Here is a 26,557-nt window from a genome sequence, read left to right as displayed (position 1 = left end):
AGTATGAATAACTTGGCTTACCCCAGCTCTTAGAGAGGTTTAACACTGCCAGTGTGGGCAGGTAAACAGTTCCAAACAGAGGAATTACTTCCAGCCCAGATAGGAGGATTTTCATTTCTTCCATAAATGGGGGAATCTTTTGGAATCTAAGGTATATATTTTCTCTGATTATGAAAGGGAAGCAACTGCTAAGAGTAACACTTCACATATTTTTCTTTGGCTTATTGCTGTCTTTTGATAAAAAGTAATCTATAAATATTTATTATTAGAAACAAGTTACAGGGGCGCCTGACTAGCTAGGTCAGAGGAGCGTGCAATTCTTGATCTCAGGGTTGTAAGCTGAAGCCCCACATTAGATATAGAGATTACTTAAATAAATAATTATTGTGAAAAAAATGAAAAGAATTATAGATAATTTAGTAGGGCATGTGTTAGCAATAACACATGATGGTTTTAAACTAATTAAGTATATTATTTACAGGTAATATATTCCAGTATTATCCCATTGTCTTAATATCTAAATTCTTCAAGACAGAAAATAAAGCCATTTTTTATACCTCCCATGTGTTAGGTAATGAACATAGGACAAAAAAATGGAAGCAGGGAAAAGTCCAAACCAAGGGAATGATCTTTTTTTCTCCCATATCCTCCTGCAAGCTCTAACAGATGGCATCTTGAGGAAGGTAGAAGGTGGCCTTTTGAATGAGAGAAAAGGAGGAAAGTTGCTGTGGTCAGTGGTTGGCTTGGAAAAATCTCAGTGTCATCCTAAGCCCTACTCTCTTTGTCATCCTAGCAGCAATCACTAAACGCAATGTGTCTGCCCAACCTCCCTGATATTGGCCCCTTTGGTTCTTTTCCTTTTTCATCTTTGCCCTGCTAAACTTCAGCCTTTATCTTTCACCTAAACTATTGCCCTAGTGTCCTTACTGGTCTCACTATCTCATCTCTTCTGGTCCACTCTACATTGTCACCATATTAATTTTTGTTCCACTAAGTTCTCATCATTCCATTTTTTGACTTCCCATAAATCCCTCTCACCCATGGAACGATGTAGACATTCCTCAGGCTGGCATTTCAGATTCCCCATGATCCAGCTGGCACACCCTATACCTCCAACCTCTCCGTATCTCCTCCTTTTTCATGGTATGTTTTACCATCCTCCACCCAAGCCTTACTCTTTCCTGTGTCTGTGCCTCTCATGCTGGATCCTGTGCTTGAAATTTCAGCTCCACCTTCAGCTTCTTAATACCACCCATCTTTTTCAGTCCAACTCAAATGACATCTCTTTCATGAAACATTAGGTGACGCCCACAGCTGGATATCCATATATCTTTTTTTTTTTGTATTGTAAATTCCTTAAAGGTATGTTTTACATCTCATCCTCAATTGTGTCTATACACCCAATGCCATGATCACAGTAGACAATAGGTATTTGTTTATTCATTCAACAAATGTTTATGGGTTCTGAGTGGGTAAATGAGTAAATAGATCTGAAATTAGAAATGGAAGGAAAGAAACCAGGTGCTCTGTTATAATAAAGGCAGCAAGGAACACAGTTTGGGAACAATTCAAGAACTATCAGAGAGAAGAAAAGCAGATGGAGACCTTAAGCCCACATGCGGAAGGGCAGGAGTTGGTACTATTTCTCAGCTGCATCCTCCCAAAAGCCAACTTGCTCCATAATTCTGACATATGCTATTGTCATCATTGTTTACAGGGAGTTCTTATCCAGGAGTACATGCAACCAAAGAGAAAGTTAGGCAGAAATATGTCCTTCTAGTCTTAGAAAGATGGTAGCAAACTGCAACAAGTAATTATTGTATCGTTTTTATTTTAATATGTAGGAATTCTTTTTTTTTTTTAATTAGTGGGTTTACTATCCGACAAAAGAGCTGAATCAATGACTGTAGATACTGGAATTATCTCATTAAATATAAAATGATTTTCTCTCACCTCCTTCTCAGTGAATTTCTTATTGTCTCTTAGGAATGCAAGGCGAGCATATCCCAAAGCCTCAGGATTCCTGGATGAAAGTTTCATGAGAACAACATATCACTACCATGTGATGTTTTATAAGAGGGTCACGAAATTGGTAGAAATCCACTGATAGGGTACATTCCTTTAAGCCAAGTAAGTAAAGAAAACTCTGTGTTCACAAAGATTAATGAAGCAGTGAATAGTCATTTGACAAAAAACACTCACCCTGTTACTAAAAAGTGGATTTACACATCACTTTTCAGAAACTTGGCAACCATGTAAAACAGGGTCCACCCACACTCACGTTGCTCAGCAAGTGATGAGAATCTGGGCACCAGGTGCCAATCTGGGCTACACGTGAACAGACACCCTTTCTCCCCAACCTATTTAAAAGTCAGTAGATAATTTGGAGTGGATGAATATTTTTCCGGTTGCCTCTTAAGGAAATTTTCTTTCTAGTCCATCACAAATTGATGAAATGTGACTCATTAACAAAGCTCTGAATGGAGGAGGGAACAAGAAACACCTTTCCGGTGTCTTAGTCACTGCTACTTCCTAACCTTGACTCTTTGTTCCTTCATTTTAGCAAGGATTTTGTTGTTTTCTGGTTAATTTAAAACATGTAAAAGACAACTCCCTTAGTACCAGGAGTATGGTAGGAACTTAATTCATGAATGTTGAATGAATATAAGATTTCTTTCACTCCATGTACCAAGGTAATGTCTTCTTATAAATGATTTTGCTAAGGGGCTCAGTTGGTTCAGCGTCTGACCTTGGCTCAGGTCATGATCTTATGGTTCGTGGGTTTGAGACGACAGGGCTTTGTGCTGACAGTGTGGAGTCTGCTTCCAACTCTGTCTCCCTCTCTTTGCCTCTCCCCTGCTCATGTTCTCTCTCCATCAAACATTACAAAAAATTTTTTAATAAATAAATGATTTTTGCAAGCACGATAAATGGTGAACGTTGAGTAGAATATAAACACTTGAATTCTTTTAATTTCCTTCTTTCCCAAAGTGCCTAGTACAGGACTGTGTAAATAGCGCGCACACACACACACACACACACACGCACACAGGCTTATTAGCTATTGAGTTAGCTTAGAGGATCTTGGATGAATTACTTTAGGGTTTATCTATTTTGGGTCTGACTTTTCCATTGTCCCTGGAGAGTACCAATGTTATTATAGGACCCCAAGGGGAGAGGGGAAAAAAAAGCCATGCTGATTCCAATGGTTGGGTAGCATGTTTGGTTTTATATTTATATATTTGGTTATAGTTAAATAACTGTTTGGTCCATGATTGCCAAGTCCTAATAGACAGATTTTTATCTAAAAGCATCAATAAACTATACCAACACCATAATGCTCTTGACTGCAAATATCCCCACTATTCAGATGGTTTTTGTTCTGATTTAAGTTGTCATTTGCTCTCAGGCCTGATCTATTTTGATATTGCTTACTTTCTTTCATCCCAAAGCCATGGGCATATTTAAATTTTAATGATACACAAGGCAATGGGTAATGAGGGTTGGAGGAATATAGGCTCTGCCACTGTGTAAAAAAAAAAAACAAACAAAAAACAAACCCACTCCTCCTCCTGTGTCTTCCTTTACTCTCACATCACTACCAAGCCTGCAACACTTTGGATGCTTAGGTCACCAAAAGTCAGTGGGGGGAGGGGGGTTCCCTCATCAGACAACTCTGCAACACCAGTTGTGTGTCCTAAAATTTAACTCAATTCAGACACTGTCTGCTTGGAAATAGAGTCAGATCCCACAGGGTAAGGGCTTGGTGCTACAAGACTGCCCCCCACTTCAGATGCCAGTTGTAAGTCATAGGTCCCCAGGTTACCCACAACTTCTGTCCGACTTGGCTACAAATCAGAGGTTCCTGTGACCTCCTCCCCCTTGGATTCACTTATTTGCCAGAGCAGCTCACAGAACTTAAGGAAACACTTATTTATGTTTATCAGTTTATTAAAGGACATGATAAAGGATATAGATGAACAACCAGACTAAGAGATGCATTGGGTGAGGTCTCGGACATTCCTGAGCACCTGAGCTTCTGTCCGTGTGGACCTGGGATGTGTCACCCTCCTGGTACGCGGATATGTTCACCAACCTGGAAGCTCTGTGAACCCCATACTGTTGGTTTTGTATGGAGGCTTTATCAGGTAGTTATGATCAATCATCAACTCCATTTAGGGCCACTTATTAAGTGTAAAATCTTTGGCCTCATTATTCGACCTCCCTGAGTTTCACTTTTCTCGGCTATAAAATGAGAGCAACTCTTAGAGTTTCTATAGGGATTAAATAAAATACCATATGTAAAATATCTGGCACACAATAGACCTTAGAAAACACTAATTCCAGTCTCTCTTCTTTCTTAATAATCCAAATACTGATACAGTACCAGTGTAGAGTTGCTTCCTGATGTCCATTTAAGAACATTTTCCATGTACCTTAAAACACCTCCCTCCCCTGACTAATGAGGCCCTGTTCTCCCTGTAGCTTCACTCCCACTGCCACCCTACCTTCATTTGGTACAGTTAAATAGATTGGCATCACTTTTCCTCAAATTCATCATGCTTCTTCTACTTCATAGCCTTCTCAAATATTTTCTTCCCTGTCTAGATTCTAGAACATTCTCAATCCCTCCTTTCACCTGTATGACCTCTGTTTAACCTTCCTCTGTCAGTCTGAATGTTACCTTCTGAGCAGGACTTGTCCTTCCACCTCTCCTCTGAATGATCTCTCCTCTTCTCTGGTAGTATCCAGAATTCTTTCTTTATTTGCGCTGAATTGTTTGGGGTACGCACACCATCTGTTATAAATTGTGTCTCCCGTGCTCGCTTCGGCAGCACATATACTAAAATTGGAACGATACAGAGAAGATTAGCATGGCCCCTGCGCAAGGATGACACGCAAATTCGTGAAGCGTTCCATATTTTTTTTTTTATGGTATACTCTATCGTTAAAAAAAATCCACAAAATTTTCCATCTGTTTTAAATAACGTATGAATGGATATGATGCTAATTGGCAATACTTGATTTTTTTTAAGCAATAAAATTTTATATATAAAATAAAAAAAAAATTGTGTCTCCCACCCCCAAATTTAGATGGTGAAATTTAACCCCCCTTACTTTATAATGTGACCACAATCTGTAGATATGGCTTTTTTTTTAATGTTTATTTATTTTTGAGAGAGGGAGAAAAATAGCGAGCAAGTAAGCATGAGTAGGGGAAGGGCAGAGAGACAGAGACAGAGAATCCCAAGCAGGCTTTGCGCTGTCAATGTAGAGCCTGATGCAGGGCTCGATCCCACAAACCTTCAGATCATGACCTGAGCTGAAATCAAGAGTCAGAAGCTTAATCGAATGAGCCACCCAGGCACCCCTGGAGATATGGCTTTTAATGAAGTAGTTAATATGAGGCTGTTAGGATGGGCTTTAATCCAATCTGACTGGTGTCCCTGTAAGAGGAGATTAGGATATGTAGCAAGAGAGAGACAGCTGGGATGCTGAGCGCGCGTGCGCACACACACACACACACACACACACACACACACACAGAAAGGCCAAGTGAGAACACAGCAGGAAGACAGCCCTCTGCAAGCCAAGGGAGAGGCCTTAGGAGAAACCCAAGCTGCCCACATCTGGTCTTGGACTTCCAGCCTCCAGAACTGTGAGAGAATGAATCTCTGTTGTGTAAGCCACCAGAATTTTGTTCCGGCAGACTTAGTAGAGTAATATGTTGTTTAAGACCTATCTTGTTCCACCAGACTGTGAACTCCATAAGGACAGAGAATATGTCTACATTTCACCACTGAACTCTCAACAAATAATGTCTGGCTCTAAGCAGGAGCCAACGTGTTTTCGTTTAACTCATGAATTAATGAATAAATGAATGAATGATGCAGGCTTATGTCAATTTTATGCTGAAAGCTCTCCATCTTCCAGATTCTCCAGTGCTCTTTTCCCATGAGATCCAGGGCAGACACGTTGAGTAAGTATTTATTTGGGGTAAGTAGGAACATCCCAGATACAAGAACCCAGTAGTGTCACATTCTAGGTCATTGAAAGGATTCTGAAATGGGTTATTCCAGCACAGAATATTGGGAGCTTAGGAATGAGATGGCTGCAGGTGGTACTCGGTGGCCTGCTACCCTTCTAGTGGTGTGAGTGCCCACAGTGGCAGGGCACAGACATGCATTAGTGCTATACTCCAGGAATCCTACGGCTCTCCTCAGAACTGGGAATACCACCTAAGCGAGTCCCAGGTTCAGACCTCCCATATTACCAATACCAAGAATCTCAAGTTAGTCTTTAGGGGTCCTGAAAAGCCAGATGCTCAGCAGGCTTTCAAGAGAAGTATATAGATTGGTATAAATTGACCCTTTAGGGAAGTCTAATGGGTCCATGGAACGTAGCTGAGGCCACAGAGTTTCTAGGCATCCACCCTTGTCTTTGGGTATCTGGAGACTGTTTGCCTGATTTGAGTGGCAAGAAGGTCCTTCACCATCCTCAACAGTATCTATCCATTATTTAGTAGCTAAATGCCTAAAGTCCTGTCACTAATATGTCACTCTTTGGAGTAAACACCACTCTACCTGGCTGCCCCTTTAAAAAAAAAAAAAATGAATCCCTATGCCACCAACTGTGCCATATTTGCATTCACTAACATCTTATTCTGAATGAGTTGGCCCATTTCCTCCAGGTGGGCTTGACCCTGCTTGGGTCAGAATGCAGGGAAGAGGGCAGAGGCATCTACAGGAGAAACAGGTCTTGAATATAAACCATGCCAACTTCATAGGTTTTCTGGGCTCGGGCCCGTTGACCACAGGCCCCCCAGAAGCTTGGCCACACCATGAGTCATGCATTTTGGGATTTTTACTATTCTGTGGCAGAGAGGAAAGGGAAAACCAAATTGTGGCAGTTCTCTGGCTATGGAAGATAAGGAGAAGTAATAAAGGGCATTTCCTTTACCTTTGTTCCCTTTTCCCCATGGACCCATAAATGGTTAATGGGCCTACCCCTGTAGGAGAAACTTTCTGCCTCCTGTGAAGTTTGGTTCCTGGAGGCAGATCTTTTTTAAATGCAGCAAGTGTCAGATAATTGGAAGGGTGGAGTCACTGTAAACCCCGACACACCTTTGTCAGGACTTGTTAGGGAGCAAAGAATTGAAAGGAACAAGGGGTAGAGCAGGAGAAGTGAACATTTTTGAAAGATCACTCAGCTCTAACACACCTGAGCTGGGTCTGGATAAAAAAAGTGGGGCCTGCAAACATCTTGGAGAAAACACCAGGAGGAGAAAGAGAGAGAGGGGTTGATTCAAAGTTGTTTCCAGTTCCTTCCAAATCTCAAAGGAGGTAAGTAACAGGAGGTATCTGCCCTTTCTCCCTTCTTCTGGGACTTTGGTTTGACATTGGCTGTTTAGAACTCAAGTATTTGTTGGGAGAAAATAAGAGTGAGTTGTTAAGGTTCAAGTGTTGTGCTTGAAGTGATTAATTGATCACAAATGGTTACTTTGGTTTCTGCGTTCTGCTCTGCTCGGGGCAGGTCTTTCAAAGGAACGAGAAGAAAGATTCATCAGCGGGAAGGAGAGAAAGGCCAATTTAGATAACTTGGACTCTAGTGGCCAGTTTGTTTTTCTTTTTTTGGTATTTTCAGTATTGCAAATGGCTTGTGTTGAGTTGTTTCATTTAGATTATGACAGAGTTGGTAATTCCTTCAATCTCAGCCTCTCACTCTCCTGCTACCTCTGTTTCCTTCTCTTCCCTCAACAGCAGACAACAGCTCAGAGGGGGAAGTTAAAGAGTCGGTAAGTGGGAGCTTCTCAAAGCAGCCCCTCAGCTCTGAGAGGTGAGGGGCTGCGAGGGGACCTCTGTGCTGGCAGGTTCCGATTAAACTCGAAAGTATGGATGGACATTGTTGTTTACCACACTTTCAAAATACTATTGCCGCTAATCTAAAGTAAAGTGTAATATCTGAAATGATATGATTAATCCAGGAATTTCCTGGTGTCAAACTTAGAACAAGAAAAAAAAGAGAGAGAGAAAATTTTGTCTGTGCACACACTTTTACTGGTTAATTTGTCCCCACCCCTAAATCATTTTGGTGTGAGAATTTACCAACTTCAGTATCTCACTGGACTGCACTAACTTCTCAAAGACAAATTGCCACTTTGCTTTCTGAAGGATAGGCAAAGCCTCTGGCACATCACTTTGTTTGAGTAGCAAATAGTTGAATTTGCTAATATCCATAAAATATAGTGCGATTTTTAAAAGATAGCCATTTGAAAAGCAAAATTGTTTATTCTCACCCCTATCTGCTCTCTCTTGGAGTTAAGTCACAGATCTAAGTCAGAACTAGACTAGAGAGGACATCCGGCCCCTGATGTATGCCCCTCAGAGAATCAGAGTGTCCAGCTGTACTCTCAGCCCCTTCAAAAACCCACACAAATCCGATCAGAGTTTACATGGGGGGCAGTTAAAGAGTCTTGCTTCAATCTTGGATGGAAACTCCGATTCATGAAACTGATCCCACCTAAGAACTAACCCCATTCTTAGATTAGGTCTGGCCCAAAGGAGTCTATGTCTACGTGGTTTGGGGCTTTTCTGCTATTGTTAACGGCCTCTGGACTTAACGAAATGTGGCTGTAACCAAGAGGCATGATCACAAAGCTGGTGCCCCAAATCCCCCAACCTCAAGTGATAAAAATCAAGGATGCCAAATGTAGCAAAGGTGGCACACCCATTGCCGAGATGTTGCAGAGATAAAAACCGCTGAGATCATCAACCCTAGGACATTGGTTTTCCTGGCCGTCACGCTGCTCGCTCCTTTTCTGTGCTAACAGATCATAGCTAGTGGATGGTTTTCTCACATTTGGACCATTTTGTTGCTTTGTTTTAAAATTTGAAGTGTACAGAGAATGGAGTAATAGAAGCTGTAAAAATTACTTGCGATTCCTTAGCAGACTATAGAAAGATTAATTCCTAAAATAAGAACACTTAGCTTCTCCATTCCCTTCCTTACTAAAGACCAAGGGTCTCATGGGTCATTAGAATAAGGTCAGTGTGATAGTTTACTACCCCTGATAGCAGTTTGTCCTTGTGTGTGCGGGTCTTTCTCCACGTCATCCTGGGAATAGTTTTAGGTGAATGTGACATTTAAATGAAGTGGAAAGAAAAGAAAATTCAAAAAAGTAGAAAAAAGAAACATCTTCAAAAGATCATTAACTATGAAATAATCACAAAGCAGCCCCTTAGAACTATGGATGGAAATTAGCATAGTTTTGGAATTGAGAACCTAGTGATCTGCCCTTCCTTGATTCTAATGAAATGGCCCAAACATCAAAGAAGTTAAAATTAAGGAGTTAAAAATTATGTGACTTGACAGTGCTTCCATTAAGTAGTGTTTTGGAGAAAAGCACAGTGGGTGAGCACGCCCAGAAGAGGCAGCCTCCGCACATGCCCAGGCCTGCCAGTCTCCTTTCCCCAGTGTTTCACCTCTTAAAACTATCTGCACTGAAAATGTTTGAAAAGGAAGTCCTTTGGGAATGCTGTAGATCCCATGGGACCATCCCAGTCAAGGTTTGTGCCTCGACCCATTGCTTTCCATTTGATAAATCACTTAAAAAAATTTCATCTTAAGTTTTTGGTCTAAAGGAATCTGTCTCCTAGCACATCCCTGCCACTTCAGACTATCAGTCTGGGAGCCAGCTCAAAGTCTGTCTCAGATTTTGAGACAGTCATCAGAACTCCATCCTCTGTATTCCAGGCCTAAGAAATCATTCTGTATGGCCATGGGACACAGCCATCTGAGGGGCTTCAGGCCAAGAGGCAGGGGTCCATCCACCTGCACCCACCTTGGGCACATTTTTTCCCAGAGTACCTTCTAGTAAGGATCCCCCAGGCCATGGAGGAGGGTATCCGATTTCTTAGCAGGTGATGTCCTTGTGCTTTTCGGGAGCTGAGGAACCCTTTACATTTTGCAGCACATCTCAAGGCTCCATCTTTGGAACTTAAGAACAAGATGAGTGTGCCTAGGAAAGTGGGTTATTTTCCTGGTTACAGAAAGAACAACAAAACACTCCTTGGGGTTGCTGCCTGGACACCGAGACCCTGATCACTTGGAGCTATCATCAGTCTGCCTTGATGGCTGCAAGTAAAATAAACCCAGCCAAACCCATATGTATAGCTGCTGACAGCAGCTTGCTTTAACAGATTAAAATAAGCAATAACTTGCAGGAAGTAAAAGGTTCCCTGGATTGTTATAAACACTTCCTTTCAGGATAACATTTCATACCAATTCAGGTGTCCCCCTCAGTGGCTCTCTACTGGCAGCCAGGTCCATTTGAATGTTTAATCTCCAAAATGTCTCCTGGTCCACAGGTAATGACCAATCAAAAAAAGAAAAAAAAGGTGGAGCAGGCTTCAGAGGTACCAAAGGCAATTACTGCTTAAACAAAAGATTTCAAAGACAATGTATGGTTACATGTATGTTTGCATGACAATAGTCATATACGTTATAGCCAGAAGGCAGACACAGACATAGGCCAGGTTTGGCCTTCTAATGACGCTGGTCTCCCTTGTGAAATTATTTATGGAGCCCCTCCTTTTTGGCTCTAGGAAACATACCTGCAAAGACTTTCTGTGGCTTCTCAGATCCAGCCAGGAATTTTTCCATGATGCCTCATTCTTTGCCTAGAGCTCTGTTTAAGAAACTCCAGTGAGCAAGAAGTTGGCACATTCACCCAGGCCCTGAGGCTACCTGTGCTGATCTTGGTTCATTCCACAGGATAGCTGAGCAGCTAGCTTGTCTCCTTCCTGTGGTCTTGGTTTTCAGTGGGGAAGTCACCCAGGCCTGCATTCTGACGTTCATGGGCCCTAGATGCTTGTTCTTTTGTGGACCCCTTCATCCATTAAAAACAAAACAAAACAAAACATCTTAAAAGTTATATTTTATAACTGCATTGAAAGAATATGAACCAGGTTGGATTGTGTTCATTTCTCTTCTGATTTTTAAAAAGAAATTGAAACACTTTTGTAGGTGCCTAAAAGTATGACAGGATTGGGCACTGTGCCTTCTATGCCTAATGGATAAGTTGACCCTACAATCACTGGGCAGGTAAAAAAGACTGAAAGGAGAAATCTTCGAGCAAGGGGAATCCTGGGCAGAGTGGCTTGCCCAGAATTCTAGAATCCAATTTGAACTGCATCCAAAAGAGGAAGGGAAGGTTAGGGGGAGGAGAGAGAACCACAGGAAAAGCCAGACTTCACGTCCTCCCAGAACATGGGACTGAGAAGCACAGCAACGAGAACCCAGGTGGGTGGGGAACCCTGTTGTGTCTCCTGTGTGTTTAAACCTGAACCCCCACCCAGCTTCTTGCTGTCAAGTGGCCTCAGCCCATCTATGTTTCAGGACACAGTGGACAAGATCTCAATGATTTTCCCTTCCAGAAGCAGTGAGTGAAGGGGCAACATAGATAACACACAGATATGTCTTTTCCTATGTACTTCTGTAGATTTTACACATTTTCTTCATATATTTTTCCTACTCATGTCTGCAAATAAGCATCATGGGCTAGCTTGTTACAAAGGGAAAATTTCATACTGTGAAAAGTACTAAGTTCCATACAAGTACCAACGACACAATGATTTTCCCCCTAATTTAAATCCTTCCAACATCATTCTCCCATCTAAACTGTGAATAATGAAGCATGAATGTCTTATAGTCATAGAATTCCAATAGAACACTGAAAATTATGGGATACATCAAAATGAGTTTGTTAAAAGCAGCAAGTGCCCTGACAGATATCCTTCAGCTGTTTGTTACTTTGGCAAAAAAATGGAGGTTTTATAGTCAAAGGTCAGGACACCACATCTTCCATGTAATCCCTTTAATGCTCATCAGGGGGCAGCCTGGTCAATGAGATCCTGAAAAATAAGCTTTCCACACAAAAGAATAGAATCCAAAGTGGAACTATTAAATTATTCCTTCTTAGAACTGAATCAAGAAGTGGAAATGACTTGTAAACAATATGTACATGAAAGAATTATGCCTTGAATTCTAGTGATCAAGTGTTTTTGGTTCTCAGCTTGCATAGTAGGGACCTATCCTTCCTAAGTGATAGTCAGAGTCATGGCTGATCGTGGTTTCTGGCTTTTCTGCAGGTGGCTATGGTATGGATGTAACCAAGAAAAACAAGCGCGATGGCACCGAAGTCACTGAAAGAAGTAAGAGAACAATATATTATCCTTATGAAAGTAATAAAAAAATTGGAAAGAGTAAATAATTCATTCCTAATTCCATCACAACTTCTATATCACTTCTAAATTATTTATTTTTAGTTTTCTTTGGGTTTTTTTTTTTTTTGCTTTTTTTTTCAATGTATCATTTAAAATGTTTCCTAAGTAGACTTTATTCCTTCCCATAAGATGGCTTTTGTTGATTTTTATTTTAACCTACTTATAATCAAACCGTGTTCTGCTTTTTCTTCAAAAATGAAAATTACCATTTTGATGTACAGTTTTCATAATTAGCATTTTCCGTAGCTGTATAATATTCTGTTGAATGAATTTGTCATAAGTTGTTTAACCATTTCTTTATTTAGAATACAGGGCAGCAGGAATCCAAAAGAATAACATCCCAGTCACTGCAGGGACAGAGTTAGAGTAACACCAGTGTCACAGTTGCAGTCGACAGTGAAATTGAAAACAGACACATTTCTTTTGTGAAACTGCCCAAATGATAAATTCAGAGACATTTAAACTGTCCCCTAAACAGTTCTAACTCTTTCATTTATCCTGTGACTTTCATATATCTCTAATGAAAATATTCTGGCTTCACAGACTTGGAACTTTAGGTTAAGAAATAATTTATTTTTATGTGTCCAATAATCCCAAAGGTCCACACAGTGAGAGGTCTAGTGAAAGCTCAAGGACTATTATTCAAATCAAGCTGCCATTTTAGTCTAAAAAACCATTTCCTGTTATGCATGGAATGTGGTTCCTGCTAGGACAAGAAATCAGTTAGGAAAATACAGTGTGAAGAAGGAAGGGGGTTGGGGCAGCAAAACTGGTGTGGGATGGAGCAGTAGCCAGCAGGAGAGCCTAAAGTGGCACAAAGGAAATTCCACCTTTTCCCCTTTCACCACCTCTTCCAACATGCACACACACATGTACACCATGCACACACACATATACCCGGGCATGTGCGCACACGTCACACACACACACGCACCCCAGAAGTGTGCTGTTAAAGACCCGTGATCTCAGCTATATCGGTACTCCTTTATATCCCACACAGAGGGAGGAGGCAGTGATGGTCACTGTCAGAGAACAACATTGGCCCCACTTTGGTTCCAGGAATCCACCCACCTCCCCATGTTGCTGCAGGGGAGAGAGAGATTCAGAAAGGCAACAGGTCTTCCAACTGGTGTTTAAGACATACTGGAAGGTGGGGCGCCTGGGTGGCTTGAGCATCTGACTCCTGGTTTCTGATGGGGTCATGGTCTCCTGAATTCGGTGCTAGCTCTGTGCTGACACCATGGAGCCTGCTTGGGACTTTCTGTCTGCCTCTCTCCCTGCTCACTCTCTATCTCTTCTCTCAAAAAACAAAAAACAAACAAAAAGCATACTGGAAGCTTTTGTTACCTCCATAGACTCACCATGACTTGGAGTCTAGAGAAACTCAATTTGGGGAGGCAAAGGGACTGGTTCTTCAAGTCTGACTTTGATGTTCATCTATCCCCAATTTCACCCAGCACCAAGTGTGACTTACTGACCCCCGCCTTCCTACATACACCTCCTTACTCTCAGGAATGGCCCTGGTGATTTGGGAATGAATTATGTCCGTGGGACACCCCCAGTTGATAAAGAAGTATAAAATAATTATCCGCTTCACAGTGAAATCAGCCAGGATAATGTGTTGGCCCCAGCCGGATGGGGTGACCATATGGAAAAGGTAGTGCAGACAGAGTGTGACTTGGCACACTTCAGAGTGATTTGAGGCCCTGGTCCTCCTTCAAAGGTGAATCCAGGCCTGGACTGGATCTAATTGTTAAATGAGAGCCATAGACGTCAAGGTAAGTACGTCATCCCTCAAACCAGCAGGTAACTACTTTTGGTTCCAAAAGGATTTAACTTATTTTCCAGGTAAATTAAACCCCATTGTTATTGCACATATTTTCACGGCCAGTGGGTCAGATCACATACCTTAAAGCACAAGTATACAAAAATCTATGTTGAACCTAATTTAAGATGCTGAGCCTATGAGAGATGTTAGACCTCATACAGGGAATTCAGTGTGTTATATAAGATCTTATCTTTTTATTCTTTTTCTAGTTATTACGGAAACAGTAACTACAAGACTTACATCCTTACCACCAAGTAAGTGACTACCAAGAGCTTCCTTCTCAGTAAGGCATGTATGAAGGACTCCACATGTAACCTTTTCTCTATGTACTCTTCAGCTGAGCAAATCCAAAAGATCTGAAATCTCTTTTTTAACAGCTATATTGACATTAATTTACGAATCACCAAACACACCAGTTTGAAGTATATAATTCAATGGTTGTTAGTACTGTTAATGTTAAAAATAAAACTGCCAGTCATTTTACCAGCAAAGCAGGTTTATTTGGGAAATTGCAAACTGGAACAAACTAAGGCAGAACCACAAGCAAGTCCAACAAACAAAGGAAGACTATTTTATGGAGAAGGAAGAAGCTGGGAGGTGTTGTTTTAAAGTAGTTGGAGAAAAGCAAGAGTTCAGGGTGATGGATGGCTTCTTATTGGCTGAGTTGCAGGCGTAGATTTCCTGCAGGCATGCAACCTATATCTTTTCCTGTTGGGGCCTGTAATTGAGGATACTTTCCCTCTGAGGATTCTTCAGCTGGGTCTGCAATTGACAGGTGCTTCCTGAAATTGACATTAAGTGGCATGGCTTCCCCTTCAGCCTCCCCTTAGCATCAATTCACTTTAGTGACCTTTCCTTTTATTAATGTTCTCAGTATGTTTACAGAGTTGTGCAGGCATTGCGACAATCTAATTTTAAAAGATTCCATCACCCCAAAAGGAAACTTCATGACCATAAGCAGTCACTCCCCATTCTCCCGCCCCTCTCCCCTCTCCCCTGAGAACTACAAGTCTACTCTCTGTATAGATTGACCTGATCTGGACACTCCTGGCAGAAACCTTATCCAGCCTGAGCACAGGGTGGGAGGAGGGAACCACCAGTCAGGCCTCTGAATCCACTTTTTTTCCTGAGGAGGTCTTCAGGTTTAGTGGATTCTATAATGGAGACGCAGCCCTAAAGCTACCCCTGCTCCCCAGGGAGCCTCGCTCACAGAGGGTGGGAACAAGAGGTCAGAGCACCATGGGCTGCCACATGGAACACCAGCAACACAGAGCTGTCACTCACCCTTTCAGCGAGTCTAGTGGCTGGCATGTCTGTGGCACTGACCAGGCAATTTCAAAAACGCCAGCCCAACCCATGCCCTGGCCTCGCAGAACTTTTCCTCACTCAGCCGCCTTTTCTAATATTTAAATTTTCCTAATGAGCAACTTGCTATGCTCTGCCCAGAAGACTTTGCTTTTAAATTGGGTGGAATATTTGTTCTCAATATTTCTATCAAAAATGACAGTATGGCAACTTGCACTTGCAAAGGGACCAGAGGGTCATGGGCGATAAGCCAGGGGTGATCTCTGCAAGCAGAGGAGGAGGGGATCCCCTGGCCTGACTCCACCCATAAATTGTCACCTGCTTCTTGTTTCTGCAGAAGGGGGAACCAGCAACGGCTATGCTAAAACAGGCTCTCTTAGTGGAGGGAGCCGTCTGGAGAAACACAGCCTGACACATGGCAGCAGTGGCTACATAAACTCAAGTAAGTGCCTGGGGGTGAATGGGGTTGGGGGGAGAACAGATGGACAGGGAGAGAGGGAGTCCTACAAGGAGAGGAAGGGTCACAACTGCTTGTCATCCATTCCAAATGCCCAAAATTACTATGTAACTGACACATGTCCCAGCCACTGTGACACTTTCAAATCGGCCACATTCGAAGCCTACTTACAGTGGGATCCATTTTCATTAAGTTCCCAGTATAAATAACAGTAATCGAGAATGCTTCATAGGGAGGTAGCTCTTTCCCCACTGAATCACTCTCTTTAAGCCATTTCTTTTAGGGAAGGGTGTGCACGCATGAGGGTTTATAATTTCAATTAACAACAACAACAAAAGAAATTTAGGACTGGATTACTCTGTTAGGGAATCTAGTGACATACAATCCCACACGGAGTTTCCACTGGGCAAGCATCCAACACAGGCCTATTGTTCCCAGTGAAAGACTCTTTCAGGGTAGCTTTCAAACTGAAACAAAACAAAGCAAGGCAAAACCAAACCAAATAAAACACAAGCACACATTAACCCCTGAAGCCATTTAAAAAGTCTTGGACTGACACTGAAAAAGAAGACCCAAAACACACAAAACATTGGGTTGACCAAGAGGAGTGGTCGCTGTTTGCTTTCAAGGAACACTCCCATGTCCAGTTATACTCTGGTCCATCCAGTAGTGAGCTACAATGAAGTGCCACGTCTCAAGAAAAATCCTGCCAAAGCCTCTCAGCTGCCATGTGTAACCACATCCACAGAGGGGCCCCCTGCCTTCCTGCCATGGTCAGCTGGGGAAGGGCAGCAGCCATGATTCCATCTCCCATTTCTGAGTGGCCATTGGAATGCCAAGGTGAACCCTTCCAGCAATGTTCTCCAGAAGTCCTCTGGCCTTCCTCGGGGCCCTTTTTTATTTTGAGCAGCCTGAGTGTACTTAGTGTGACCACATGCAGGTCTACTGGAGCCCTGGGAGACTTTACGCTTTTCCCCCGCTTGCAGGTGGAAGCACACGGGGCAATGCCTCCACCTCCAGTTACAGGAGGGCTCACTCCCCTGCCTCCACTCTGCCCAATTCACCAGGCTCCACGTTTGAGAGGAAGACTCACATCACCCGCCACGGAACATACGAAGGTATTGGTCCCACAGATTTTACAAGAGCGCTGCTCTCTTCCCCAGATAACTTCGCTCATCTTTTTTTTTTTTTAATTTTTTTTTTTAACGTTTATTTATTTTTGGGACAGAGAGAGACAGAGCATGAATGGGGGAGGGGCAGAGAGAGAGGGAGACACAGAACTGGAAGCAGGCTCCAGGCTCTGAGCCATCAGCCCAGAGCCCGACGCGGGGCTCGAACTCACTGACCGCGAGATGGTGACCTGAGCTGAAGTCGGACGCTTAACCGACTGAGCCACCCAGGCGCCCCATACTTCGCTCATCTTTTGAGGATGAAATTATTGGCCACCCTTATTTACCTGTTTCTGCCGTGTCTTCACTCTTCTTTCGTTTCTTTCACAGACTCATGCTACTTAGAGATTTCATTGATTTACCCACCCCCTTAATTCATTCCTTCATTTAGCATTTTATCATGCATCTACCATGTATTTAACACCTTTTGGAATGTTTTAGTGGACGCTCTAGGGGCCAAGGGCAGGCTGCCCCCAAATGGGTCACTTTGGCATGAAAGGTATTTTGAGTTAAGAGCAATCAAAACCCAGCAGGTTCAGGAAAAGCTCTTTACCTCCCCCTCAGTTGCTTGCTTGTACCAAGAAGAGAGCTATTAATAGAAACTCCTCTACTTAGGAAATTTACTTACATAATAAGGCAACCTTTGTTTTCCAACCATCTCCTCTCACCTTCCTGCTAAGGGTCTTTCTCTCCTTTGTATTCTCAAGCCCCTACCCCTATCCTCAGCTCAAATGAGCATCATGTTGCCAGTCTCTGGAATTTCCATGTCTGTGTGGATTCAGAAGCTAAATTTGATTTTTCTCCTGTTAATCTGTCTCATGTCAATTTGCTTCTTGGTCCAGCTAGAAGGATCTTGAAGGATAGAGGAAATTCTTCCTCCCTAATGATACTGAAATGACTTAGATGTGGATCTTGCTTCAAGTTGCCTGTAGTCTACTGGATAAGCTAAGATGATAAGTTAAAAACTATGATATAAAGTAGAAGGGGATTATGGTTTCCAGCTGAGTCTTCAGGGAAGACTCTTTGTGGAGGTAGCATTTGAGATGGGCCTTCATGTGTGATGTGTGACGCCCAGTGGAGAGGTGGGTCTCTCCAGCCTGCAGGGGCCACACACAGGCAGCAGTCAGGGCTCACTAGCAAGCAGGTGCTGACGTGAAGAGAGCTGGAGGGGCTCAGATTCAGGGCTGGCCTACGATGTTTGGATTCTGTTCTGTCACAGTGAGAAGCCCCCGGGATTTTTGAATAAAAAGTCAATCATCTTTGAGGTCTAGGGCTAGAACTCTGGAAGCCATGTGCAGGAAGAATGGGGAGGAAAGAGGCAGAACGTGGTGACAAGTTAGAAGGTGCTCCATGGTCAAGGAAGGGAAAACTTGGCTGGGGCTAGGGTGGCAGCATTTGGAGTGGAAAAGAGGAGCAGAGGTGAGATGTATTGCAGACAGAATTGATGTTTGACAATTGATTAAGTACTAAGGGAGAGGGGGGAGAAAGAGTCTGAGATTGAAGCGCAGGTGGTTGGGGCCATGGTGGTGCCGTGATTGAAAGAGGGCAGCCAGGTGGAGGCCCCCATGCTGACGAGCTCCGGGATGTGCCCTGAAGCGGAGCTGCCGCACAGCTCCCGGTGGGGCTACCGAGCAGGGAGAGGGGTGCGCAGGACTTGAGCTCAGGGAGAAGTCGGGCAGGATACCCAGCTTGGCGGCATTTATGAAGAGATGTTAGTTAGTAGAAGATGGAAACCTCAGGAACTGGCCAAGGAAGGGAGCATGAGAGCAGAAAGGGGCAAAGAAAGAGAACATTGGGGATGAAAGGGAACGAAGAGTTAGAAGACAGAGGAGGAGGAAGAGTGTGAGCGGCTGGGGAGAGCAGGACCAGGCAGAGACATGGAAGTGAGGCAGGGAGGTGCTCAGGGTCAAGAAGCAGGAGGCGGGAGGAAGACGTTTGGGTCCTGCCCCTCAGGTCACTGCAGTGCCTGGTCATCTGCAGAAGTAGGTTTGGTGGGAAACAGACCAGCCGGGCAGCAAGTGGCTCTGATACTGAATGGAGACGGGTAGTGGTGGTGGAGAAGCAGGATTGAGGGTTTGAGTTCCCCAGTGAGTTAAGACCCAGAGCTGGCATATGGCAGGGGTGGGGGTGGGGAGCCAAAATCCAGGCCAGGCAGGGTGTCACCACAGCGCTTTCTGATGTTAGGCCTTCCTGGGGGCTGGCGCCTTCATTGTAACAGGGTCCACATTTGGGACTGGCTTCACAAGGTCAGTGACACTGCCGGTATTTGTATGACCAGGGACAGGTCACCTGCACCAACACTGGCATAGGGCACACTCAGTCAAGGACGTAAAAACAAAAAAAAAAAGAAAACGTCCTGCTTTCCTTTGTTCTAACCCTTCGCCACGTGAAATAGATCATGGTCACAGCGAAATGCCCCGGCTGCGTCCTGGAGGTGTGTCCTATTTCCACAGCAAGCCTGCTGTAGAGCACTTGCCGTCCAGGGCGCTGGGCCGGGAGGTTCAGTAGGGGGTGCCCAGTGCACCTTCTCCCCTGGGCAGCTCTGGGAGGGCCGGCCATGTGTGTGCTGAGTGTTTTCTCTGGGAGGACTGGCTCTGTGTGCTGAGTGTTTTCTCCCTCTGCAGGGAGCTCCAGCGGCAACTCTTCTCCGGAGTACCCTCGGAAGGAATTTGGTATGTCCTTTCCTTACTTTCTGAAGAAATGGTCAAATGAGGCACTGGGGAAATGCCTGGAGTCAAGTGGATTCTTCTAAAGGAGTTTGACCCCTCGCTTCCTTATCCTGAAGCATCTTAAGGCGACTGACCTCCACATTAACTTGCTGGCATTCGCCATTGCTCCTGGTACTACTGAAGTGGCAAGTTATTCACACAGGGCTCAGGCTTGGACAGAGAAGCCCCTAAGGCCAAGCAACAATTACAGGATTTTTCCTTCCACAGGACACACAAAGACCTCCCAGCAAAGAGGAGCAGGGGGTTGAACGCACAAATGCCACACATCTCATCACCTCCACCATGATTGGCTGCAAAGGGGCACACTTTATGCCAAGTGAAACCCAAGGATCTGTCTTCATTTGGCCTTAACCTTTTGGTCCATGTTCTTGGATTCTCACTGTGCGTCTGAATTGATATGATGATTGTACAGTGATTATAATTTTATTTATTTGCTTATGGCTGGAAGTCCAAGGCAGTCTCTAACAAAAAGCTAAAGAGATCTGGCTGTTTGTTTGTTTTAAATATATTTCATCTGTGTAGACAGCCAGCCCTAATGACCTTGCTTCCAAATGATTACCTTAGTTAACACTCTAAGTGTGAGCTAACCTAACATTCATTTAGCTAACACCCTAAATGCATTGGAGCCTTGCAAAACTTTCTCTGCCCTTTGGCTATGTGGCCATCATTTATTAAGCACCCACTGCCAACCCCAGGTGGTTGGGTTCACTGTGGGGCCAGTGATTGAAATAGGGGAGCCAGGTGGAGGCCTCCACATGGACTGACGTGTTCAGTCATTTCATCCTGAAGCAGAGCTGGTGGTTCAGCTTCCGGGTGGGGGCACCAAGTAGGAACTGGGATGCACAGGACTTGAGCTCAGGGAAGAAGGGCAGGACACTCAGTTTGCAAAGACTTTACAAAGACACATTAGTAGAAACAAAGAGAAAGGTGCCCATCTGGATATAAATGCACACTGAAAACCGTCTCTTCCCCATCCCCCACTCAAACAGACCTACTTCCAGGTGAAAATTATTTAGCATGCCACCTCTTACATATGCCTAAGATTACTTGTCTTTGTTCCTCAGCATCTTCTTCAACCAGAGGAAGGAGCCAAACACGAGGTGAGCTCTGTTGCTGGGTTCATTTCAGTTCATTCACCAAGTTTTTTCTGAGCATCTAACACGGGTGCCCAGCCTTGAGCCAGAAAATATGAGAAGCAGAGAAGAATAAATAAGGCGTGGTTTCTGCGTCTGAGGAGCTTACAGCTTCCTGGGAATCTTTTGCCGGCCCCATCAGGATGGGAGGGGTAGATTCTGGCGGTGACGTAGCATGCGAGTGGAAGCAAGGCTAAAATCACATGGTAGCCAGCTGGGGAGCAGCTTGTCCTGCTGCGGATTAGCTGATGATGCTGGCGCCACACCTGACTTCACTTGTAGTCTCCTGGCTGACTAACTAGAGCCGCTGTAATTACCGTGATGCATCGAGAAATGAGCAAAAGCCCTTCTTTTTCAAATTATTCCAGGGCACGGAGGGCTGCGTGACAGTTTTGCACTGTCCACGTCTGCCTGTGGAGAAGGCTCTAGGAGGGAAATGTGGTCCTGGGGAAAGCAGCCCCAATGGATCTGGTGGGGGTGGGGAGGAGCGGTGTGTCAGGGCCTTGCTGAAGGCAGGGCTCCTCATGGGCTGGGCTGCTGTAGCTCTCACTGATCAGTCTAGACTTCCCAGCGCCTTTTTGCATCAGTAACTTCAAAGTTAGGAACATACCAGCTACCAACTTTAGGCTAATAGTTGAAAGATGTCAATGGCCTACCTGAAGCTAACTAATAACGTGAAACCATCCATTTCCTGCCCAAAGGAGGCCCAAGTGGCTAAGTAAATGGTATGGGTTTTAGAAGTCTCTCTCTCTCATGACCCAGAGACCCAGGAGGCAAGACAGCAGCTTGGTTCGGGCAGTTGGGAGACAGGCACTGGGAAGGGGTTCGGTCAATGCTGATAGTGATGGAGCCTCCCGGCTCAGCCTGTGATTTCATCAGGGCATCCCCAGGCACTGGGATGTGTACAGTGGGCAGGTTGGGATGTGGGGAGAGGACCTCTCCTTTAAATTAAAATTTTTTTTTTAACGTTTATTTATTTTTTTGAGACAGAGAGAGACAGAGCATGAACGGGGGAGGGGCAGAGAGAGAGGGAGGACACAGAATCGGAAGCAGGCTCCAGGCTCCGAGCTGTCAGCCCAGAGCCCGATGCGGGGCTCGAACTCAAGGACCGCGAGATCGTGACCTGAGCTGAAGTCGGACGCTCAACTGACTGAGCCACCCGGGCGCCCCAAGGACCTCTTCTTTAAATAGCACTTGTTCTGGGCACACTTAGGCCTCCTGTTCTTAGGACACAGCCCAAAATCTTTTCTGCTGCTCAGAGCTCAGTGTCAGGCACTGTGATCCAAGCTCCTTCATTCACACTTTCTCCATCTCTTCCCTGACAGAGAGCGAAATCCGAGTTCGACTACAGAGTGCATCCCCATCTACCCGATGTAAGTGGTCACTGTCTGAAAATAAAGGATCTAGGAGTCCAGGGTCACCAGTGTGTGTATGTGTGTGTGTGTATGTGTCTGTGTGTGTGGTCACTCAGTCATAAAACGTCTTGAAGGGCCTTCTGTGAGAGGGACCCTTGGCGAGGTGCTGGGGATGAGGAGCTGAGTAAGTCACGTTCCTTGCTGCTAACAGGGAGATCGTAAACCAACCAACCATGACATCTCAGGGAGCTGAAGGAGCAGGGAGTCAAAGAAGCCTTCTCGGGTCCATGTCCCTTGAAGGGGGACCGAAGGATGGGTCATTTAGGCTCTGTGGGATACGCTGGCATGACACATTTGAGGAACATATGCCCACACGTTGGAGGAATGTTCAGTGTGGCCAAAGGAAAAGGAGAAAGAGGGGACACGATAGAATACTTAAGATTGGAGAAGAGTCAGAAGCAAGTCGAGTGTGAGAATTTGAACTTTATTTCAAATGTCAGGGATTCCCTAGTCTGTCTGTTGACTTTGTTTCACTCCTATTGTTCTTGTTAGAAGTTACTTGACATTTTGAAAAGAGCCCAACCGATAGGGTGAGAGCCAAGTATAAAGAGCAGGAGGAGAAAGAGGCCACTTGGCCCAGGAATCAGAGATTGGGGCTGGCGCAAAGAGCTCAGGGCCCTGCGCCATGGGGTCTGAGGCTATCTCACCAGAGTCCTTCCAGGCTTGGCAGGGCTGAGCCAAAGGATGGAGCTTTCAGGGAAGGGGGTGCCTGGGCAGTCTTCTAGGACACGTTGTCTGTAGACCTCTTATGTGCTACCCTCCTATGATGTCTCCTTCCTCTCCTCCTTGCCACGTTGGGAGGCACAGGGAGCTAACACCTCTAGGTGACCTAGCTACAAATAATAGTGGCCAAATGGACCCCAAACCCACACGAAAGCAGCATAATGTTTAGGAGTTATGAGCCACAAATTCCTTTTGACACTCCAGAGCATACAAGGTCAGGCACTTGACATTCAATGTGTCCTGGTGGGGGATGAGACCACTGTTGAATCATTTGTTTCAAGAGATCTGGTTCTTTCACTGCCCTGTGTGTAAATCTCCCAGCACCCTGATCTAGGACGACCAGGTCTTCCAGCCATAGAATTATCCCTGTGCTGTCTGATGAGGTCTAATTAGGAAATACATACTGAGGACCTCCCTGTGGAGGCCCTGTATTTATGAGGCCATTAATATTACAAAGGGCCAGGTTGATAGATGCTATAAATTGACAAAATACAAAAATTACAAGGCTGACCAAAAATGTCCCAGCGTGTGAAGCAAATGTCATTCCCCCCACCCCCGCCTCATTCAGAATGCCATATATGTTTTTCCACTGCAGCTGGACTCAGGAAAGAATCCAGGGCCTATTGGAAAATTGGGGGTTTATTTTACAGGGACGGAATTGGATGATGTTAAACGTTTGCTCAAGGGGAGTCGATCTGCAAGCGTGAGCCCCACCCGAAATTGCTCCAATACACTCCCCATCCCCAAGAAAGGCACGGTGGAGACCAAAATGGTGACGGCAAGCTCCCAGTCAGGTAAGCCCCGGGGCTCCAGCTTCCATGGAGGGAAGGGAACGAGGTGGCAGAGTTGTCCTGGCCCCGGAATTCAGCAGTGCCCCGACAGGCCTCCAAGGTTGTGGCAGAGACTTCACAGAGTACTTACCAAGAGTCTGCTCTTCATGCTGTGTGAGCATGTGGGCTGCGCCCTGTCTGGTGCACCATACCACGGGCGTGTAGTTGGGCTCTCAATCCTAGAGACTCTCTCCCAGGACATTCTTGACATCTTTTGGGAATGTGTTGACCAGGTTCCCCGAATGAAGAATAGTGGGGACAACTGTATTTTCATTCATTCATTCAGTGAATATTTATTATGTGCTTCCTCTGTGCCAAGTAGCAGGCACTGAGGAGAAGCAAGGAACAGGAGAGACATGGCCACTCGTGGAGGTGAGGGCCTCTGGGGGAAGTCAAACAGATAACCAGGGGGTCATAGTCAAGTAGGGTGGACATTGTTGAGCACTCCGGGATCACATGCCTACCAAGTGCAAGGTGGGTTCTGTGGGAGGCAGAAAGATGAATAAGCAGATCCTTGGACAGGGAGGAGGAGAGAAGCCAGTTCTGCTATGTTGTGAAGCTTTCTGTCCCTTACTCCTGAAGAAAAAAAAAAACAATAACAAAACACAACAACAACCCTTGAGATTGTGATATTTCTCTTATTTTTAAATATAAACCCAAACCTCAGGGCAAGTTTTATGACTTGTATGGCTAGTTCCCCCTTGTATAGTGAAGAGGCAGAATTGGCTTCAGATTTGAAGAAGCACCAAAGTCCCCTCTCTTGGGGGCAGAGTGCCCCTTGGGTCTGGTTGGCACATAGGAAGGTTTAAGGAGCGTTTAACCAGAGAAGACTGCCCTCCGTGCGGGATGGTCTCGGACCAGGGGCTTTGCTATCTGCACCTGCCTCATGCCTGGAATTCTGTGTGGGATTTGTGGCCCCCTGGCACCAGTGGCGGAATCAGCAACGATGGATGTCCCAGTGGAGGGGACAGCACACCAGGAGGTGGGAAGGGGATCTTGGAAAAATGGGCAGACCCCAGAGCAAAACTGACCTACTTCAGATTTCACCAGGAGTCAGCAAGAATTTTTTTTTTCTCTTCAAATTTTTATTTAAATTTGAGTTAGTTAACATACAGTGCATTATTGGTTTCAGGAGTAGATTTCAGTGATCCATAGCTTACATACAATACCCAGTGCTCATCACAAGTGCCCTCCTTAATTGCCATGCCTATCTAGCCCATCCGCCACCCACTTCCCTCCATCGACTCTTGGTTTGATCTCTATTGCTATGAATCTCTTATGGTTTGTTTCCCTTTCCCCCCAACCCCATATGTTCATCAATTTTGTTCCTTAAATTCCACATATGAGACGGTATTTGTCTTCCTCTGACTTATTTCACTTAGCAAAAATGTTGTTGCAAATGGCAAGATTTCATTCTTTTTTTATGGCTGAGTAATATTCTGTTGTATATATACACCACTTCTTTATCCAGTCATCAATTGATGGACACTGGGGCTGCTTCCATAATTTGGTTGTTGTAGATAATGGTGCTATAAACATCGAGGTGCAGGTATCCCTTTGAATTAGTATTTTTGTATTCCTTGGGTAAATACCTAGTAATGCAATTGCTGGGTTGGAGGGCAGTTCTATTTTCAACTTTGTGAGGAATCTGCAAACTGTTTTCCAGGGTGGCTGCACCAGTTGGCATTCCCACAAACAGTGCAAGAGGGTTCCCTTTCTCCACATCCTTGCCGACACCTGTTGTTTCCTGTGTTGTTCATTTTAGCCATTCTGACAGGTGTGCGGTGTATCTCATCATAGTTTTGATTCATATTTCCATGATGATGAGTGATGTTGAGCATCTTTTCATGTGTCTGTTAGCCACAACAAGAATCTTTAATACAAGAGATCAAGTTTTCACCAGCTCCAAAGTTTCAGATGAAAGTGGACTGACCAACTTCCCTGGACAGAGGGAGGTCCCGGGACATGGGACCTTCAGGGCTAAATCCGAGAATGTGCCAGCACACCGATCTGACTGGGTGCTGCTTTTGTCTCTCACTGGGGTGTGGGTGTGCCTGTCTGTTTCCAGTGTCCGGCACCTATGATACAACCATCTTGGACGCCAACCTTCCCTCCCATATGTGGTCTTCCACCTTGCCGGCGGGGTCCTCCATGGGGACCTATCACAACAATGTGACCACCCAGAGCTCATCCCTCCTCAACACCAATGCCTATTCTGCAGGATCGGGTACGTGGTACAGTGCACTTCCCCTCCCACCCCTGAACCCTTTGCAATTTTACCTGGAGCTGAACGACCCCTCTGCTGTTTACCTTCCCCGGAGGCTTTCTCTAGGGGTCTTCTGTGGCCTAGCATCCCAAGATTTTCCCATTGATAACCCCAGCTCAATTCAGTCTCTAAGGTGTTTCTTTTGGTGGGTCCCCTATAAAAAGGACTATATAGCACAGTGTATCAGGAAAAAAAATGTAATGGGAAAGAACATGAAAATGTGTATAGGGAACCTAGTTTCATTCCACATGGATTAACTGTGACCTTGAGAAAGTTGGTTAACTTCTCTGGGCTTCAAATGCCTTTTCTGCAAAAGGGTGACCCAGGGTCCACGCGAGGCCTGACCACCTTATGACCATTCCTTGGCTATGACTCAAGGCACACCATGGACAATTTGGTCCTCGGCTGCAAGGCAAGA

General features: G+C 44.7%; 1 protein-coding gene and 1 non-coding gene across 2 annotated transcripts in view; both read left to right on the top strand.

The window, feature by feature from the left end:
- Positions 1 to 26,557, top strand: part of COL17A1 (collagen type XVII alpha 1 chain) — an 89,383-nt gene that overhangs the window by 30,711 nt on the left and 32,115 nt on the right. Inside the window, exons 6-16 of the mRNA XM_042908532.1 lie at positions 1,987 to 2,130; positions 5,935 to 5,980; positions 12,150 to 12,212; positions 14,322 to 14,366; positions 15,755 to 15,859; positions 16,861 to 16,992; positions 19,668 to 19,715; positions 20,837 to 20,872; positions 22,231 to 22,278; positions 23,694 to 23,837; positions 25,942 to 26,100. Coding sequence (XP_042764466.1) covers positions 5,956 to 5,980; positions 12,150 to 12,212; positions 14,322 to 14,366; positions 15,755 to 15,859; positions 16,861 to 16,992; positions 19,668 to 19,715; positions 20,837 to 20,872; positions 22,231 to 22,278; positions 23,694 to 23,837; positions 25,942 to 26,100 — 805 coding nt within the window. The 5' untranslated portion in view covers positions 1,987 to 2,130; positions 5,935 to 5,955. The remainder of the gene's footprint in view (positions 1 to 1,986; positions 2,131 to 5,934; positions 5,981 to 12,149; positions 12,213 to 14,321; positions 14,367 to 15,754; positions 15,860 to 16,860; positions 16,993 to 19,667; positions 19,716 to 20,836; positions 20,873 to 22,230; positions 22,279 to 23,693; positions 23,838 to 25,941; positions 26,101 to 26,557) is intronic.
- LOC122202850 lies at positions 4,820 to 4,926 on the top strand. The gene has a single exon (XR_006194906.1). It is a non-coding gene; the product is annotated as a U6 spliceosomal RNA (small nuclear RNA).

Source organism: Panthera leo, chromosome D2 (genome assembly GCF_018350215.1).
Source record: "Panthera leo isolate Ple1 chromosome D2, P.leo_Ple1_pat1.1, whole genome shotgun sequence".
Taxonomy (NCBI): domain Eukaryota; kingdom Metazoa; phylum Chordata; class Mammalia; order Carnivora; family Felidae; genus Panthera; species Panthera leo.
Note: the sequence above shows the minus strand (reverse complement) of the source record. Positions and strands in the feature narration are given on the sequence as shown.